Source organism: Lithobates pipiens, unplaced genomic scaffold (genome assembly GCF_037356315.1).
Source record: "Lithobates pipiens isolate NorthernLeopardFrog02 unplaced genomic scaffold, aLitPip1_a1.2 Scaffold_18, whole genome shotgun sequence".
Taxonomy (NCBI): Eukaryota; Metazoa; Chordata; class Amphibia; order Anura; family Ranidae; genus Lithobates; species Lithobates pipiens.
This window is the reverse complement of record NW_027507758.1, coordinates 353,537,872-353,557,796: the sequence shown is the minus strand read 5'-3', so window position 1 is coordinate 353,557,796 and position 19,925 is coordinate 353,537,872. Positions and strand designations below refer to the sequence as shown.

General features: G+C 41.1%; 1 protein-coding gene across 31 annotated transcripts in view; it reads left to right on the top strand.

Moving 5' to 3' along the window:
* Positions 1-19,925, top strand: part of LOC143988164 (IgGFc-binding protein-like) — a 210,093-nt gene that overhangs the window by 177,046 nt on the left and 13,122 nt on the right. For all 31 annotated transcript variants that reach the window (XM_077487525.1, XM_077487520.1, XM_077487524.1 and 28 more), the window contains 7 exons: positions 619-743; positions 3,035-3,303; positions 4,424-4,632; positions 7,091-7,232; positions 8,319-8,569; positions 10,123-10,252; positions 19,330-19,498. In XM_077487525.1, coding sequence (XP_077343651.1) covers positions 619-743; positions 3,035-3,303; positions 4,424-4,632; positions 7,091-7,232; positions 8,319-8,569; positions 10,123-10,252; positions 19,330-19,498 — 1,295 coding nt within the window. The remainder of the gene's footprint in view (positions 1-618; positions 744-3,034; positions 3,304-4,423; positions 4,633-7,090; positions 7,233-8,318; positions 8,570-10,122; positions 10,253-19,329; positions 19,499-19,925) is intronic.

The following is a 19,925-nucleotide window of genomic DNA, read 5'->3' as shown; positions in this document are numbered from 1 at the left end:
AGTGAGTAATTGACTTAATTATGAATGACAGCATACAAACCCATCCACAGGTGAGCACAGAATGAATACATGAAGTTAAAAAAAAATATTGACAACTGAAGTGCCATAGCGAACTGGCACGGGGACCAAAGGACAGCAGAGAGGAGAATGTTTTAAATTTAAACAAACAAACAAAAAAATATCCACAGATATCTGACAGGCAATCGGCAAAAGGCTTGAGAAAAAACACAATTGGTTGCATTGTCAGAACTAGGTTCATCTATAACTCTAAACAAACATCACTGAAATGTTATAAAAGTGGGTAGCCTAGTGGCTTAGCGGTTTGCACTTCTGCCTTAGAGTGTTCAGATCCTCAGTTCAGTTGTGTGTGAGATGGGGACCTTACTCTGTAAGATCCTTGAGGGCAGGGGTTGCTGTGAATGTTTGGTGCTACATAAATGTCTGTAATTAATAAATATGATTAAAATGATCATTAACTGTGGCTATGTTTACCAAATTGTATTGTCTTTCATTATTAACACACATATTAGTATAACACAGTTACTGTCTAATAGAGTTCTACTGATCACACTATTAAAATAAGAACATTGCTGATTTGTATTTAATTGTTTTCTATAGGTGTGTGGTATGTGTGGAAATTTCAACAACCAAAAAGATGATGAATACCTCATGCCGAACTTACTTCAGGCAGCTACTGTAACTGAATTTGGAAACAGCTGGAAGACAGAAGACAGCGATACAAAGTAATTTGAATTCTAAGACATGAGTTGATTTTGAAAAAAATGGTTATAGTTGGGAAGGGTTAAACATTCTGTCAAGTTTTATTGACTTCTGCTTCCAACTGGGGATATTTTTCCTTACTTAATGTGCTTAAGGTAGATTGTACTTAATACATTTTTATTTATTTTTTTATAATGTGGAAGAGTCATGCCGCGTACACATGGCCGGAATTTTCTATGGAAACAATCCGATGGGAGCTTTTCATCAGATTATCCAACTGTGTTTATGCCCATCGTTTTTTTTTCTGTCAGTATTTCTGACAGTCTTTAGATTGAGAGCCTGTTCTTAATTTTTTAGACGGAAAACCTTTCTATTGGATTTTTCAATTGTGTGTATGCAATTCTGACACTCAAAATTCCGATGCGTGCTTGGAAACAACTTGAAGCATGCTGGGAAGCATTAAACTTCCCTTTGATAGTGCTGTTGAACGTGTTGTATGCCGCTGTGTTATTGACCATCGGAATTTGGTGTCTGTGTGTAGGCAAGACTGAGTGAAATTCCGTCTGAATTCCGACAGGAAAACCATCAGAGTTTTTTCCGATGAGAATTCTGATCGTGTATACGCGGCATTAGAAGTTTTCCCAGGTTTTTATTGCTGACTGAGTCCAGTTTAGGGAGCTATCTCTTCACTTCCTGTCCCAGAAAAATAGTGATAATTGGACAGGAAATCCCAAAAAAATAATTATTTTGATGGGACACAGTAAACAATTGAAGCTTGACGAAGGATTTAAACCTTTCTCACTTTACCTTAAATTAGGTTTGGTCCAAATAAGAATGTAAACCATTCTATTTCATCTCATTTAATAACTCAAAATCATCTTGATATTGAATTGTAATGCCACAAATTAAATTTAAATTATACATTTTAAATCAAGATTACCGAGTTGAGAGTTAAGAAGATAAGGTTCTGAACTGAACGCCAGACACAAAAACTTTTATTTAAATACTGTATATTCCTCAATAGCCACTTATTATATAAAGTCACTTTGTGTGCACCTAATACCTTTGTAAACACAGTAATTGTCCTGTAAAAGTAGTGACATCAGAAGGCCCCACCAAATACAGGCAGTGTGCAGAAAACTACAGGAGGAGGCAGGGAGAAGACCAGTCAGAGAGAGAGATTAGAAGTAAATGGCCTTCAATACAGTAAACTCCTGCACAGAGAAAAAGTTCCACACCGGATTACTGCACAGATATGGACTAAAAATACAAAGCACTCCAGGATTCAAAGAATAATACACACAACGCTTATATTTAAATGATATTTAGTTATTTGGTTGGTTGGTTGGTTGGTTGGATTCAAACACATGTGCTAGCCCTGTTAATAAGAGCCAGAAAACAGCTCTTGACTACTGTAAATACAAAACAAAAACATAAAGGAACAGGGGTTAGTTTGCTGGACACCGACATATTGTAGACCACAAGTAATAATTAAATCAACATGGGAGAACTAATAGAAATCCAGATGAAGCGGGCACTTAGAGAACTACTATCCTCCCACATCAATGACATCTGGAAAACAATTCCTATATCATTTTAAAAGGTATACCCCACTGACAGGTACAGCTAGTTGCCTTTGACATGGAGTTTTGGGGAGAAGGGAAACTGAAATAATGTCATTAGGAATGGATTGTAATAATCAGATAGGCTGCTTTCACACTGCAGCGGGAGCGACGTCGGCGGTAAAGTGCCGCTATTTTTAGCGGCGCTTTACTGTCGTTTTAGCGGCGGTCTGCGGGCGCTAGCGGGGTGGTTTTAACCCCCGCTAGCGGCCGAAAAGGGGTTAAACCCGCCCGCAAAGCGCCGCTGCAGCGGCGCTTTGCCGGCGGTATTGCCGCGGTGTCCCATTGATTTCAATGGGTAGGAGCGGTTTAGGAGCGGTGAATACACCGCTCCTTCACTGCTGCAAAGATGTGGCTAGCAGGACTTTTTTCACCGTCCTGCCAGCGCATCGCTCCAGTGTGAAAGCCCTCTGGCTTTCACACTGGAGTTAAAGGGGCCGTTTTTTTTCAGGCGTTACACAGGCGCTATTTTTAGCGCTGTAACGCCTGAATACCGCCCCAGTGTGAAAGCAGCCATAAGGACAAACCTTTATGAATTCAACAGTAGTAGTCTCACCTTTAGGCTGCTTTCACACTGGGGCGGGAGCAGCGTCGGCCGCGCCGCCCCAGTGTGAAAGCAGCCTAAATCTCACATCCTATACTATTTTGATGGTTCTTTAGTATTCTAAATACTTTTTATTTTATTTCGGCAGGTGCTTGGATGATGACAGACTGGATCTTAGCCCACCATGTACTGCAGCTCAGAGACCATCTATAGATAGCCAGTGCAATGCACTTTTGTCAGACACATTCAAACCTTGTCATCACCTAGTTGATCCACAGCTCTTCATTCAGTCTTGTGTATATGACATGTGCAGATATAATGGCATGATTTCTACAATGTGTTCTGTATTCCAAGCCTATGTAGATGCTTGCAGAACACAAGGAGGGAAGGTTACCTGGAGAAGTCCATCCTTCTGCCGTAAGTTCTTAAGAAAATAAGCAGGTAGACAGAAGAGTGGAAAAAATAGCAATTATTTTACTGCAAAGTGTGACTGTACTGCAAGTGTTAACATTTCTTAAAAGTGCTAGTTCACCTTTACAGAAAAAATGTGAACTAACCCCAGACACCCTCTGTCCACACATGGGGTTAGTAGTCAGTTCACATTTAAAAAAAAAAACTGTAAAGGTGAACTAACCCTGTAAACGTATAGGGGCAAAGTTTAGTATGCAGCATGGCCAAAAAATAACAAATCCATCTTACTCCAGAATTTAGGGTTTTTATCACAGTTCAGTTAGTTAAATCTCCTTTAAATATAACCAAAGCTAAACTTTTTTTTGGATAACTTAGAAGAGGGTTACAAATGTTATTTTTTTCCATCTATGTCTCATTATGTGGATTTTGCTACACTTTCTGTCCTGTAAAATAAACTAGATATAAAAGAATATATATTTCCATTTTGAGGGATATCCATTCTTAGATAGTAAAATAAATGTCTACATTGGAAATGTCCCCCTTCATTCCTGTTCTGGTGGAAAATCTAAGTTTTTTTTTTTATTCCTGGGGACAATAATGAGCAAGGCAATTAGAGAGAGTTCATCTTCCTAACAGGAACATAGACAGCAGCTCTGAACGTGGCTATAACCCCCCACCACTATGTTATTTAAAATAGGTTGCTTAACACATCACTATGGGCTAAACAGTTTATTTTATGTATAGTTTAACTATTAAGTGTTCACTGGAAACATAGAAACCATATGTCTTAAAAACTAATTTTAAAAAAATGCAAGAAAATACTAGTGCATTGACATGATTTCAGAATTATAGGGGCACTCTATCCTAAACTGATATTTCAGCAATGGATAAAGGTTGGTAGGCTTATTTAATCATATATTTGGTGGGCTCAAGCTTAAGATCTTTCTACTTGAGACTATTGTGTACATGTATGCCCATAAATAAATGCCTCAGTCAAGGGCTCAGTAGTGGATTTACCTTTACGTTTTAAAAAGGTTTAAAACTCAAATAGCCTGATTTTATTCTTTTATGTTATGTATATGTATTTATATGCATTTTTGCAAAATTATTTCTTTTTTCTTTGCAGCACTCTCATGTCCAAGACATAGCAAGTACACAGACTGTGCATCTCTTTGTCCATCTACCTGCAATAACATATATGCCCCTGATGTTTGTGATAAGCCAACTGCATGTTTGGAGGGTTGTGTTTGTGATGATGGATATGTGCTTAGCGGTGACCAGTGTGTTCCACTTAAGTCATGTGGATGCAGAGATTCCAATGATAACTATTACAATGTGAGTACCATATAATTCTAATATTATTTCATATAATAGATATTGTTGAAAACATTTTTTTTCTACAAAATGTATGAAATACACTTTATTTATATATGTCATAAATCTATCCAATAAAAATGTTGAACCAACAGCCATAAATAAATGTTTGCAGCCACTAGTAGCAAGTATAGTCACAAGCAGTGGCAGAGTCCCCAAAAGGCCGGTGTATGAGATCATTTAAACATAAAACCGCTGCTCAACATAGCCAATCCTAGTATGGATGTAAACATATAAAAGCCTCAGTAAATGCTGCTCCTCAGGCCATGCCCCCTGATATGTTTTCCCCTGCCCACTGGGGCTTAATCATAGGAGTACTTTGACTGAGACCTTCACATGTATACATCCACACAAGGATCGGTTATGGTGAGATGCGGTTTAAATGTTCATTGCTCGCTGGATGAGTTTTTCATCCCAGTGCACCCCTACTTTCCTGAGGGCCAATGGGGCTCTACACCTCAGTCTGGAATGGCACCACCAAGAACCAATGGCCTCATGTGTAAGATCATGTATGGGCCCCCCATTTAACTACTGGTCAAGTAAAAATTCCAAGAAGCATATTTATAAAACAATGAATGTGACATTCAATAAACATTCACTGCAGAGGAATGAATCACTGTAATTTAAAATGTATGGACCATGAACAAACATCTGTAGAGTAGATTTGGTTTAATTTTGTAAATAAATTTTGTCCAAAATGTATTCTGATAGATTTATTTTCGTAAAAAAATAACCCAGATCAGTTTATATTATTTACTCTGTGTGGAAGTTGCAGAGCCCACAAATAATGGTGTATACTGTATATTTAAAAAATGATCAATCCTGATCTACTGAGTATCTAATGTCTTGAGGCCCTAAAATTCCAGGACAGTTCAGTAAAATACCCCAAAATTACTCAAAAATACTCCTACTCAGTATATATGGGACTTTTTTCAGTGCCTGGAATGATTATGTACCACCCATTGGGGGAAATTTACTAAAACTGGTGTAGGCAGAATCTGGCGCAGCTGTGCCTAGTAATTAATCAGCATCTAACTTCAGCTTCTTCAGTTAAGCTTTGACAATAAAACTTGGAAGCTGATTGGTTACTATACACAGCTGCATCAGATTCTGTGTACACCAGCCTTAGTAAATCTCTCCATTGTATCTTGTGTTTTGCACAAATTAACCAATTTTATCAAATTGTCACCCCTATACAAGTGAATAAGAAATATAGCTTAGTGCAGTGTCACCTATAGCACTCTCAGTTCCTATAAGCCAAGCAATCCTAGCCTTCTGGTAAGTGGCTGCCCCCCCCCCCCCCCCCCAGGAATGGCATGTTTACTGTTCAGGAAGTACAGAAAGCTAAAGATAGAAAGGAAACACATATGTTTCATATGCCCCTTTCCCTGATCTCTCTGTAAAAATCGATGGCACAACTATAAGCTCATACCCACACGCCAAGGTTCTAGGTGTAGTCCTGGACTCTGAACTCTCTTTTAAGCACTACATCCAATCACTGTCCAAATCCTGCCGCCTCAACCTACGCAACATCTCCAAAAAGGCTGTGTGCCTGGATTTTGTCTTGCATACTAACGGCACATAATTGTCTGCCAACAAACATGAACCTAATGATGTACTATGAGGAATTTCAGCTCTTGAGTGCCACCCTTTGGGCACCTTCTGCTAATGCCGTGTTTGGTGAGCATTGATTCTGAGCATGTGTGTTTGTACTTTGGACTTTTGTATGACTTGTGTACACATGATAGGAAATTCTGACAACAGACCATTGTCCGTGGACAATTTATAAGCCTGCCATCCAACATTTGTCAGTGGAAAGTCTGACAACAATTGTCTGATGGATCATACAAATGGTCGGATTTTCTGCCAACAGTCTGTCATTACACAATTCCCGGCGGAAAATCTGATCGTGTGTACAAGGCTTAAATCCAAAGAAAGCTCCATAGTCTCTTAGATGTGCCTTAGAAACCAACTGCCTAGAGTACCATTTTGCCACTCCATTAACTCCTACCTGGATAAGTAGATGCAAGGAAGTTTGCAGATGGTCAAAATTGCTTATTTGACCAAGCAATCTGTTACACAATTTTATTTACTTCACAGGCATAAACAATAAAACAGAGAGTCTGTAAGGTAAACAGCTTCTGCTTTGTTTCTTTATAAGACCTATATGAGGTTATTTATAAATGTTTTCACACAATATTACGGCAATGTGTAAATCCAGGGGGAAAGTTGTGAGAACAATTTGTGGAAACAATAGAACATAATGTTCTGTTACATCAGTGTCATGGATTCACCCTATATAAACATTTCTTTGTAAAAAAAAAAAAGTTGTAAAATATATTCTCACAATAACATATTCATTGCTAAACATGTTTAACATTGTTGGATGATTGACTTAGAATATTCATTTCCCTTTTAGATTGATGAAACCTGGATTACACCTCACTGCACTCAGAAATGTGAATGTAAGGCAGGCAATGTAATCAAATGCAAATCATTCAGCTGTCCTTTTGGAATATGCAGTGTAAACAAAAATGGCAAATACAACTGTAAACCAACAGGTGAGTGTGTGCAGCATAAGATTGCTCAACTGACATTCGGTCGGGCATGATATCATCAACTAACTGGGTTCTGTATCACACTGATTTACTAAAGGGGTTGAGAATCTTCACTAAATAAATTGTAGCTGTGCTCATTTTTAATACCCAATTTTAAACAGAAGAAATACATAAACAAATATAAATTCCAGCCAGTAATAGAAAAAATCCTCTGGTCCAAGCCAAAAGGCTCAGCCTTGAGGCAGGTTTAAAAAAAAGGGGGGCAGTGCAGTTGCCTTGGTGCCAGTAAATTCAAAGGGACCCTCACTCAGAGTGAGATTTATGGCATCCCTGGACTGCCACTCCAGGGGCACTTACACCTTGGGCTTCTTTTGGACCCTGCCTTTGATCAGACCAGTGCAGCCCTATCCTTAAGAGAGATGGTCAGTTGATAAAAAAGATAATAGCTGTGGGGGATGAGCTGATGGAGAAAGTAAAACAGTTTATTAGTTAGAAGAAAGATAGGCTTCTTTAAAAGGAAGGGTTTTCAGGGATTGGCTAAAGATGGACAGTTGGACATTTTGGAGTACGGAGTTACAAAGGATGAGAGAAGCTCTAGAGAAATCCTGGAGGTGAGCATGGGATGAGGTGACAAGGGAGCTAAAGAGCATGAGGTCTTGGAAGGGCCGAAGAGAATGGCTTGGTTGGTATTTTGATACTAGGGTAGTGATGCAGTTGGGGAAGATTTATGGATGACTTTGTAAATTATTGTTAGTACTTAGAATTGTATTTGTTGGGTGAGTGGAAGCCAGTGGAGGGATTGGCAGACAGGCGTTGAGGAGACTGAACGGTTGGTAAGGTGGATGAGTCTTGCAGCAGCATTCAAATACTGCATGCCTGGACCACTACTTAATTACTGCATGCATTTAATTATTTATTTCCTTCAGTAATTTGAGTTTAACGCCTCTTTATGTGGTATTTACTGAGAATTTTGAGCGGTTTGCTGTAAATACAGTAAAACTGCATAGTGAATTGACATTTGCATATTGTGATTTTCCTAAAAAAGATTTATTATATGCTGCATTGTCTAACTTTAAATGCTTATTCCAGGTTATTCTAGGTGTACCATTGGGGGTGACCCACATTATCGTACCTTTGATGGCCTGAACCATCACTTCCAGGGCAAGAGTAGTTATATGTTGACACGGACCTCTTCTTCTATATTTGACTATATGGAGCCATTTACCGTTGAAGGCAAAAATGAGCCCATGTTCTTACTCAGTAAATTCAGTTTATTAAAAGAGCTGCGAATTGAAGTTTACAATCATGTCATATCATTCAGACAAAACAGGATATTAGTGGTAAGTGTAAAACTATTGGTGAGTTTACTTACAACATTAACATGTACATAACCATATTACAAAGACTTAACACTTTCTTCACCAAAGGTCATTGATGCATTGGCCAAATATAACAGCATCAGCAGGGCTCAGTTAACTTTAATGTACAAAGTAACTATATGACTAATTTTCATACCTAAATAACAATATATTATCATATATTATAGTGATACATTTTTTCACAATATATTGCTTTTATTTGTCATTCTATTTTAATAAAAACCCTGTACTTTTTTTTTATTATAGTCTGATATATGAGCAAAAATGCAAATAATAACAACATGTTTTCGTTTTTTTTAGATTATTGTTTTTTTTCAAACTGTAATTGTTTTCACCCTTTCAGGCTGCAGTGACATCTGCAGTGCCATCAGCAAATTTAGGACTTTCTTTGTCGATGAATCCTCCAGCTTGCATATAATCACTATATCATAACAGGCATAATTACCACATACTGTAATTGGGAACCACTCTGAGTCTGGTTCATGATCATTAATGGGGATCTGAGCTGTCAGTCTGAGCTGAGTGTTTTAGCTGTCAAAAGGGAGGGTATTTAATAGCATATCCACAGAGCATCTTGGTGAGGAACATTAATAAATTAAAACTTTGGATTGCAAGTAACTTGGTATGCAAATGTTTTTTCAAGACATTCAAATTTTATTTTATAAATTTTAACTTGAAAAATGAGCGAGGTCTTTCAAGTAGCGTCATGTCACAACTGAGTATAAGGCTTGGGATCCAACTTGTGAGACTCCAAGTTGGGTGACATGTGAAATAATTTTTTTTCAATAAGAGCTGTCTTAATTAGCACTAGTTGCTCCGACTATAGAAAAGGATTGCTGTACTACTTAAAGGCAACTTCTAACGGACTAATCCACGTCGGATCATTATCTTAACTACTTCCCGACCGGCGCACGCCGATGTACGTCGGCAGAAGGGCAGGGACGGGCAAATGGGCATAGAGGTACATCCCTTTAAATTTGCCGCCGTGGCATCGCACGCCGGCCGGGGACCTCCGTGAGTCTGATTGCGGTACTCGATCGCCGTGGCAATACCCGCAATCGCCTCAAGGGGAGGAAGAATGGGTAGATGCTAATGTAAACTAGTGTCACTGTCACGAGGCAGAACAGGAAGATGCTTGTAAAAACAGAGATCATAAGCTTAAACAACAACTTAGGAAAGTCTTGCCCTTATTTTAGAATTTGTTAATTTATACATGATCCTTCACACTACATGCTACAAGCTGTATGTTACACTGCAATACTTTTTTTGGTCAGCTCTGTTATAACTTGACACACACCCTGTTTAGTATTTTGTAAAGATTTATTTTTGTACAACTCAGAGACACAATTACCAAATATAAAAGCATCAAAGCATGTCTTTGTATAATTTATAGTAACAATTATGGCTTTGGAAACATTTAGATTTTTTATGTTAATAATAACACTGTTAAAACATTTAAATTTAGAGATTTTGAGAATTGTTACTTTATATTGATATCTTTCCTCTCTTTGTAGCTTAATGGTGTGAAAACAGTACCACCTGTTCGTCCACATGAAGGAATATACATCTATCAGAGGCCAACAAGAATCTTCATGGAAACTGATTTTGGTTTTTCTATCAGCTTTGATGGCAAGGAAAATGCAGGTACTGTATATATAACACAACAGTGTAGTATCTATCTATCTATCTATCTATCTATCTATCTATCTATCTATCTATCTATCTTTTTTAAATTATCCTCTGTTTACGGTATATAGCAACATTTATCAGAGTTGCTTTGCTTCTTCTGTATCAGGACAGAATATGGCACAACACTGACATGCTAAAGTCATATCTACTTTTGCAAGGATTAATTAAAATTGATAGTTCAATCCAACTCAGCTATTCATCATAATCTGCCAGCATTGGTTTATAATTGTTTCAATTCAAACTGGTTTTTATTTTTCTTCTACTCTTAAGTGAACTAGTAAAGGTATTCATTACACCCTTTTCAATGTTGCTTAAATGTGCCATGGCTGTACACAATGGGAAGCCCAAGGTTAGCATTATTTGTCCATTATGCAACCTCAGAAAGTAAATTATTCCTGACCAAACTGGCACTTGTGTGTGTTGATTATTAGTATGTTGTAAATAAATTGGTGCATTCTGTTTAACTCTACATGATATCTTTGAACAACACAGACATATAAAAAAAACAGTTATTTTCTTTGAAAACAGCTGAAATCAATAATAGGTGCGAATAGGTCAGCTGAGTCAGCTGTTCGAACGTAGGTTTGACTGGAACATCGGGTGTTCGTTTGTTCTAAAACAAACCGAACATATGGGGCGTTTGCAGAAAATTTGAGAAGCATGGGATGCCCCATAATGCCTTGCGAGATTGCAGTGCATTGCTTTATGATAATTGGCCAAAGCATACACATGACATGCATGCTTTGGCCAATCACAGCTCCCTCTGCTGAGAGAGCCATAATTGGGCAAAGGCAGGGTGCATTTGGGCAATCATGGCTCAGGGGGACTAAGGCCACGCCCCACACTACATAAGGCTGTATATATATATACTCACTCTGCATCCAGTGTAGCTTATATCTACTGGGCATTCCACGGTGTACTGTTTCTAATACACTTCAGGCGGTATATATATATATATATATATATATATATATATATATATATATATATACTCTGCTTCCAATGTACAGTGCATTCCATGGTGTACAGTTGCAGGTGTGGTACTCGGTATCTATTGTACAGTTGCTAATACAGTGCAAGCAGTGTACACAGTAACTAATACATTATGTACAGTTTCTACTCCACTTCTGGTGGTGTACACTTTCTAATACACTTCAGGTGGTGTACACAGTATCTAATATCTTCTGCAGAGTATATAGAGTATATAGGACAGGCTGTATTTTCTATATTATATATATATATATATATATATATATATATATATATATATATATATATATACACACACACTATATGGCCAGCCCTATATACTCTGCAGAATATATATATATATATATATATATATATATATATATATATATTTCTGTTCAGAGTATATAGTGCCTGGGACCTGAGGGAACCCCACACCATTTTCTTTTTAATTTGGGTGCACGGTTACCCTCAATATCTATACCAGACCTGAAGGGCCTGGTATGGATTTTGGGGAGACATCCATCCCATTTTTATTTGGTATTTTTGGTATTTTTATCTATATTGCCAGGATCCGACAATACATTACAGCCGCAAGCAGTTTTAGATTAAATTTTTTCCTTTATTTATATTTATTTTCTTATTTGGGATACTGTTATAGCTTGTACAAATTTTCTGCATCTTTTGTTTAGTAACTTCAGCGTTGTCCCTTACATCTGTGTTGATGTATCATACGTATGACTGTTTTAATACTTCTGGCCTGTGCAACACTATGTGTTGTGCTTTGTTTGGGTATTTTTCTTCATTGTCTTTTTTTTTTTTTTTTTTTTTGCACTTTTTATCCATCAGGCTCATGGTTACCTCACTCATGGTTAACTCACACATATCTCAGGTGTTCACTCTTTTGAGTCCTGTGCTGTGCCCTGGTCCTGGGTCTGCCCGTCTATCGGCTCCCGGGCAGAGCTTACCCGTGGGATTCATTCTTTATAAAATCTTGTTTATGACATGATTTTCCCAAAAATACAAAAAAAAATACAATGGCCGACTCCTGATGAAGTGAACGCTTCTACACGAAATGTGTATTGCCTCCATTTCAAAAGTGGATCAATTTAAATGTTTTCTCTAATACTGTATTTATGTTACTGTCAGTAATGTATGTATATTGTGCTTGTTTTTATGATACATGTAGTGTTTAATCTGTTTTATTTTAAACTTTAAATGCAATAACTAATAAATAAAACTATTAGTAATGTGCTTCAGTAAAAAATACAGAGAAATTAACCACCAGTCCTCCTCTGGGTGCAGTGCTTGCTCACCCTAAGTTTGACCTAACACAGTTCAAAAAACGATTGATAAATATTAAAGTTTGTGGATCCTCCATCCAGCTATTAACACCAACTTTGCTTGTCTAGTCCCCTTTAAGAGGCATACCTCCCCTTCAGGTGTCACTTAAATACAGAATGAGGGAAAGACTCATAGCGCAAAACATAAATATGGATAAAAACACTTTATTATCTTCATATACTGCACTCATATTAAGCTAATATGTATGCACAGTAAAAGTAATTGGTCAACTCACTGACTCTTCACCACACTTTCAGGTTCCGTCAGATAGGACGTGATGTTACAAGCCACACTCAATGCACTGCACCGTTGGTCATGTGACTTCCTCAGTATATATAAAGATCTATTTGATCATGTCTTAGAACCAGCAGTAGCATAGTTAACATCATAATCTAAACTTTAGATTCTAAGGCATAGTTGAGATCAAATGTCAGAGACAGGGATAAGTGTTTGTGGTATAGGGATGAGCTTCGTGTTCGAGTCGAACGTAAGTTCGACTCGAACATTGGTCGTTCGGGCGTTCGCCGAATTCCAAACGTTTGGGCCGTTCGCGTCAAAATTCGAGTGGCGCGCGAGGACCACAATGCACTGCGGTGGCGCAGTGCATTGCTGTCTCATGATTGGCCAAGCATGCACTGTGACCCCGCATGCTTGGCCAATCGCAGCGCCAGCAGCGAGGAGAGCCATGATTGGCCACAGGCATCCTGCCTGTGGCCAATCATAGCTCAGGCTGTGTAGTGCACGCCCCACACTATATAAGGCCGCCTTTGAGGCGGCCTCGTGTAGTGTGTTAGTTAGCATCTGAAGCAGTGGGTGTTCTGTGTACCTTCAACACAGTTACACACCAATCGTTTTTGGCTGATTTCCTATCTTGCTCTTGTGTAGTGGTTACTGTCTGTGCCCTGACCGCAGTATACACCACTATATTCACCTCACCTATATAGCTAGTGATCTAGCTTTAATAATAGAGCTTGCAGTCAGTAGTGTTAGGAGATAGTGCGTGCTGTCTGCGTGCTCTGTACCCAGTACATACCACTATATCCACCTACATAGCTGTTCTCTATTTGAGCCCAATTGCCATCTGCAGGAGTTATTGGAAGTTGTGTGTGCTTCCAGCACAGCACAGCACAGTATACATCTGTATATACCCCTTTAACTCTGCTGTTTTCTGGTTATTGTCTGCGTGCCCTGACCGCAGTATACACCGTGATATTCACCTCACCTATATAGCTAGTGGTCCATCTTTAATAATAGCGCTTGCAGTCAGTAGTGCCAGGAGATAGTGAGTGCTGTCTGCGTGCTCTGTACCCAGTACATACCGCTATAATCCACCTACATAGCTGTTCTCTATTTGGGCCCAATTGTCATCTGCAGGAGTTATTGGAAGTTGTGTGTGCTTCCAGCACAGCACAGTATACATCTGTATATACCCCTTTAACTCTGCTGTTCTATAAAAAAGGCATCTGCAGGAGTTAGTGGGTGTTGTGTGCCTCCAGCACAATATAAACTATCCAACTACTGTTTTACCCAACTCCCTTCAGGCCATTACCATGTCTGGAAGGCCAGCAAGGAGAGGCAGACAGGCGCGAGCCGATAAAAGAGGGCAAGCAGGCTCTGTGTCTAGAGACAACAGTGCTGGTCGTGGACGCGGTGCATTGTCATCAGCACGTGGCCATGGGACATGCTTGTCCTTCTTTTCTGCAGCTGGACATGTTGAACCGCAACATGCCAACGACTTGGTAGAGTGGATGACCAAGCCCTCTTCATCCTCCTCATCCTCTCTCACCCAGTCTCAGGGTAGTAGCAAAGCAGCTGCCAACGCATCGTCTTCCCTCCTCTCAATGTCATCATCAGTGACTCCTTCCCTAGACCCACCACGTCCTCCTGAGGAGTCTCCTGAACTCTTTGAGCACAGTGTTGGGTACATGCTCCAGGAGGATGCCCAGTGTTTGGTGGGCTCTGATGATGACACTCAGCTAGAGGAAGGCAGTAGCGTGAGCGCAGAGAGAGAGGATGCTCGAGAAGCACAGCAATCTGGCAGTCATGTTCCACAAGCTGCAGCATACTGCCAGGTTTGCTACAGCGATGAAGAGGGAGGGGATGATGAGGGCACTGACTCCACGTGGGTGCCTGGAAGGAGGGAGGAGGAGGAGGAGGAGGAGGCACATGTCCAACGAGGCAGGATGCCCTCCGGGGGCCAGCTTAGGGGCAGCACACCGCCTGCGCAGAGCGCTTCCTCTGCGCGTTATTCTAAAAGTTCTTTGGTGTGGGCCTTTTTTGAGACGAGTGCATCAGATCGCACCGCTGCTATTTGCAACATATGTCTCAAGCGTATCTCACGTGGCCAAAACATCAGCCGCTTGGGCACCACATGCTTGACCAGACATATGTTGACCTGCCATGCAGCTCGTTGGCAAGCGTACCTCAAAGACCCACACCAAAGAACAAAGCGGACCTCTCCTTGCTCCTCATCAGCTGGCATCTCCAACCCCACTAGACCTTCAGTCCTCTCTGAAACCTGCTCTGAGAGGAATGAAGGTGTAGAATTAGGTGTGTCACAGCCAAGTGCTTCCGGGAACTCTGCTAGTGGTACATCCACATCCGATTATAGCAGGCAAATGTCCCTGCCCCAGCTGCTGGACCGGCAGAAGAAATTTACTCCCAGCCATCCACATGCCCAGCGGTTGAATGCTAGCTTGGCTAAATTGCTAGCACCTCAACTGCTGCCTTTTCAGTTGGTAGACTCGGCCCCCTTCCGTGAATTTGTACAATGTGCGGTTCCTCAGTGACAGGTCCCCAAACGCCACTTTTTCTCACGGAAGGCGATTCCGGCTCTCTACCGGCATGTGGAAGGCAATGTCCTTGCCTCGCTGGACAGGGCGGTCAGCGGTAAGGTGCATATTACCGCTGACTCATGGTCCAGCAGGCATGGACAGGGACGTTACCTGTCTTTCACGGGCCATTGGGTCACTCTTCTGGCTGCTGGGAAGGATGCAGGACAAGGTGCAGTAGTGTTGCAGGTTGTTCCGCCACCACGCCTCCAAAATGCTACTATTGGTTGTGACACACCTCTCTCCTCCACCCCCTCCTCTTCTTCTTCCTCCATGGCCTCTTCCAGTGCTCTGTCCTCAGAACCAGCGGTGCTCCGTAGGCGTTCCAGGGGCTACGCAAGTACGCAGGCAAAACGATGCCATGCCGTGCTTGCGCTGGTTTGTTTGGGGGACAGGAGCCACACTGGGGCGGATGTTTTGTCAGCTCTGCAGGGGCAGGCCGAGAGGTGGTTGACGCCACGCCAGCTTAAGCCAGGAATGGTGGTTTGCGACAATGGCACCAACCTCCTCTCCGCCCTCCGACAGGGACAACTGACCCATGTGCCCTGTGTAGCTCACAGGAAAGTCTGTGTGCATTTCCGCCGATCATTTAATGCCTGTGCTCGGCTGGCTGAGCTCCAAAAGGAGTTGAACCTGCCCAAGAACCGCCTTATATGTGACATGCCCACCAGATGGAACTCAACATTGGCCATGCTGCAGCGGCTGCACACGCAGCAGAGGGCCATCAATGAGTACCTGTGCGACTACGGCACCAGGACAGGGTCAGGGGAGCTTGGTTTTTTCTCACCACGCCAGTGGGGCATGATCAGGGATGCATGCACTGTCCTGTCACCGTTTGAGGAGGCCACAAGGATGGTGAGCAGTGACAGTGCATGCATCAGTGACACTGTACCTCTTGTCCACCTCTTGGAGCATACGCTGCGTGGAATAATGGACAGGGCACTTGAGGCAGGAAGAGGAGGACTTCCTTGCCTCTCAAGGCCCCCTTTATCCAGACAGTGTTCCTGCTGTGCCACCCATCACACAGGAAGAGGGTGAGGAGGAGGAAGAGGAGGAGGAGGATGATTGTGTCAGCATGGAGGTGGAGGCTGGCACTCAGCATCAGCATCAGCAGCAGCAGTCTTATAGGGATGATTTACAGTCCCAAGAAACACGTGGACTTGTACGTGGCTGGGAGGAGGTAGCTGCGGATCATGTTGTCCTTAGTGACCCAGAGGACTCCGGACCGAATGCCTCAGCTAACCTACGCTGCATGGCCTCCCTGATCCTGCAAAGCCTGCGGAAGGATCCTCGTATTCTTCGGATCAAGGAGAGGGACCATTACTGGCTGGCCACTCTCCTTGATCCACGGTACAAGGGTAAGGTTGCCGACCTTATCTTGCCATCGCAGAGGGAGCAGAGGATGAGACATCTCCGGGAGGCCTTGCAGAAAGCTCTGTGCAACGCGTTCCCAGAGACTGGGAGGTCACAAACTCCTGGTCCTGGACAACGTGTTGCTGAGGCATCAGTCAGAAGGAGCGGTGGAGAAGGTGGCCGTCTGACTGATGCTTTCAGACAATTTTTTAGTCCGCAGCCCCAAGGTATGATTGGTTCCAGCACCCATCGCCAGCGTCTAATTTACATGGTGCAGGAATACCTAGGGGCAAGGTCAGACTTGGACACCTTTCCCACCGAAAATCCTCTAGCTTACTGGGTCTTGAGGATGGATCACTGGCCAGAGCTCGCACAGTATGCAATTGAGCTACTAGCCTGTCCTGCATCCAGCGTTCTTTCGGAACGCACCTTCAGTGCTGCTGGTGGCTTTGTTACCGATCACAGGGTGCGCCTGTCCACCGAATCAGTTGATCGACTGACCTTCATCAAGATGAATCAGTCTTGGATCACCCACAGCTACCAAGCACCTGAAGCTGATGTAACCGAATAATTTTTTTTGAAATACCACATCCCTTCAAGACTGCCTATGCTGATGCTGAGTGACTGTCCTGTTATGTTGATTGTCTATCCTCTTCCTCCTCCGCTGATATGTTGGAAGAACATTTTTGGTTCTGGGTGATGCCAGCAGCCCAATTTTTCTGCCCCTGTTTAACAGGGGCGTTTAATTACAATTTTTGATGCAATGCTTTGCAGCAGGGCTAATTCCTGCAATAAAACTAGAGTATATGGCAGAGGTTGGAGTGTGGTGGCACCAGCACCAGTGCCTAAGGCCCAGTTTTTCTGCCCCTGATTAACAGGGGCGTTTAAGTACAATTTTTGATGCAATGCTTTGCAGCAGGGCTAATTCCTGCAATAAAACTAGAGTATATGGCAGAGGTTGCAGTGTGATGGCACCAGTGCCTAAGGCCAAATTTTTCTGCCCCTGTTTAACAGGGACATGTAATTACAATTCTTGATATAATATTTCACAGGAGGGCCCCTTCCTGTGCCCACCCAGAGTAACGGTGAGGACTTATAGTGTTGTGGCACCAGCACCACAACCCCCAAAGGTCAATTTTTCTACCACTGTTCAACAATGGCATGTAATTACAATTCTTGATATAATAGTTCACAGCAGCGCCCACCAAGAGTCACTTTGAGGGCTTACAATGTTGTGGCAAAACCAACACCTTGTTCCGCCATTTCTGCAGAGCATATAGGGCAGGCCCCTACTTTCAAACATCCAACTTACAAACATCAGACAGCAGCAAGTGAGATGAAAAAAGATGGACGACCAAACAAATTATACAGGGGTGATAACCCTTCCCTATGTTTTCCAAAAAGCTTAAAAATAGTTTTTTTGACTGGAGCTACACTTTAAAATTGTACCAGTTGAAAATTACAAACAGATTCAACTTAACACAACAAACCTACACAGTCCCTGTCTTGTTTGCACCGCCTGTATACTGCTGTTCTGAGTATATAGGGCCTGGGGGGCCACACGCATTTCCTTTTTTTAATATGGGTACAGGGTTCCCCTTAATATGCGTACAAGACTCAAAGGGGCTGGTAATGGGCAGGGAGGGCTACCCATGCCATTTTTCTGAATGATTTTCAACCATATTGCAGGAACCAGATATAACATTAAAACCGCAAGCAGTTTTAAATGGTGTTATTTCCGTTTAATGTCATTTTGTGCAGGGACTGTTCTAAACACGGGAAACACGTGGCACTTCACAGGCATACTACAGACACCCCCCAGGCACCATATTTAAAGGAATATTTCTCTTTTTTTTTCACTTTAATCGTCATTAAAATCAGTGCTCCCGCCAAAACGGCCATTTTTAAAACTTTTTTTTGCATTGACCCATGTCCCCTGAGGCAGGAGTCAGGTCCCCAAACCCTTTTTAGGACAGTATCTTTCATATTAGCCATTAAAATTAGCACTTTCCATTTCGAACGTTTGAGTCCCATAGACTTCAATGGGGTTCTAACGTTCGTTTCGAACGCGGGGTCCGTTCGAAAGTTCTGGTGCGAACCGAACCGGGGGGTGTTCGGCTCATCCCTATTGTGGTACCAGATTGAAGCCAGATTCAAATTTAGCCTGCAGACATAACCTGATGTTGCACTTTGTTTCATGGCATTCAATGAAACAGTAAATAGCCATTTCTGGAAGGAACACATTGAAGCACAGCCTATATTTGTTGATATACATACAGTTGCAACCAAAAGGTCTGTTATGTTAAAATGATAGTAAGAAATGATAACTGTTATCATTAAGGTTTGCTGTATGTACTTGTTAAAACAGGGGGTTATTTATGGCATGATTCATTAAATGTTGACTACATGATGATTCATTTTTGTAATTTTTAAAAAATGTGGTTCAAGTTTAGATTATAAAAAATGTAAAGAGACAAGAAGTTTATATAACAGCAATGAACATGTTTTCCATTTGTTTTGCTATTTTTAAATTAGAAATTGTTGTACCAACCGGCTACCAAAATCTGCTTCAGGGGCTTTGTGGCAACTTTGATGGACGAACATCAAATGACTTTACCAATCCTGATGGCAGACTGATTGGTGATGTGAATACATTTGGTGAAAGTTGGAATATTAAGTCACTTAAGCCAGCTACTAAAGTCAGGTATGTCATACTGTACTTGTGGAGTTATTGAATGATGCTGACGTTTCGTTTTCTATCACACTGTATGTGTCAAAAGTGTAAATCTGTATATGAATTATTTAGAATGTTCATGCATTAATATGATGACAACATTTTGATTTTAAAATGTCAATGATAAAAAAAATATTTTATGAAGTGAAACAAACTTTTTTTTTTAAATCAAATAAGTTTTTATTGTAAAGCACTTATGGTACAAACCAAACATAGGAGTAAAGTACAGTCTTACAGTAGCATTGGTTTTTACATCCAAAAGTATACAGAGAATATAGAGATACAAATAGGTTCGGTTTGAAAACTGTTGAGACATGGAAAATATCAATAAAACCAAAAAATTAAAAAGAAGAAAGGAGATAAGGAAAAAGAAAAAAGGAACCAAAAGTAATAACAA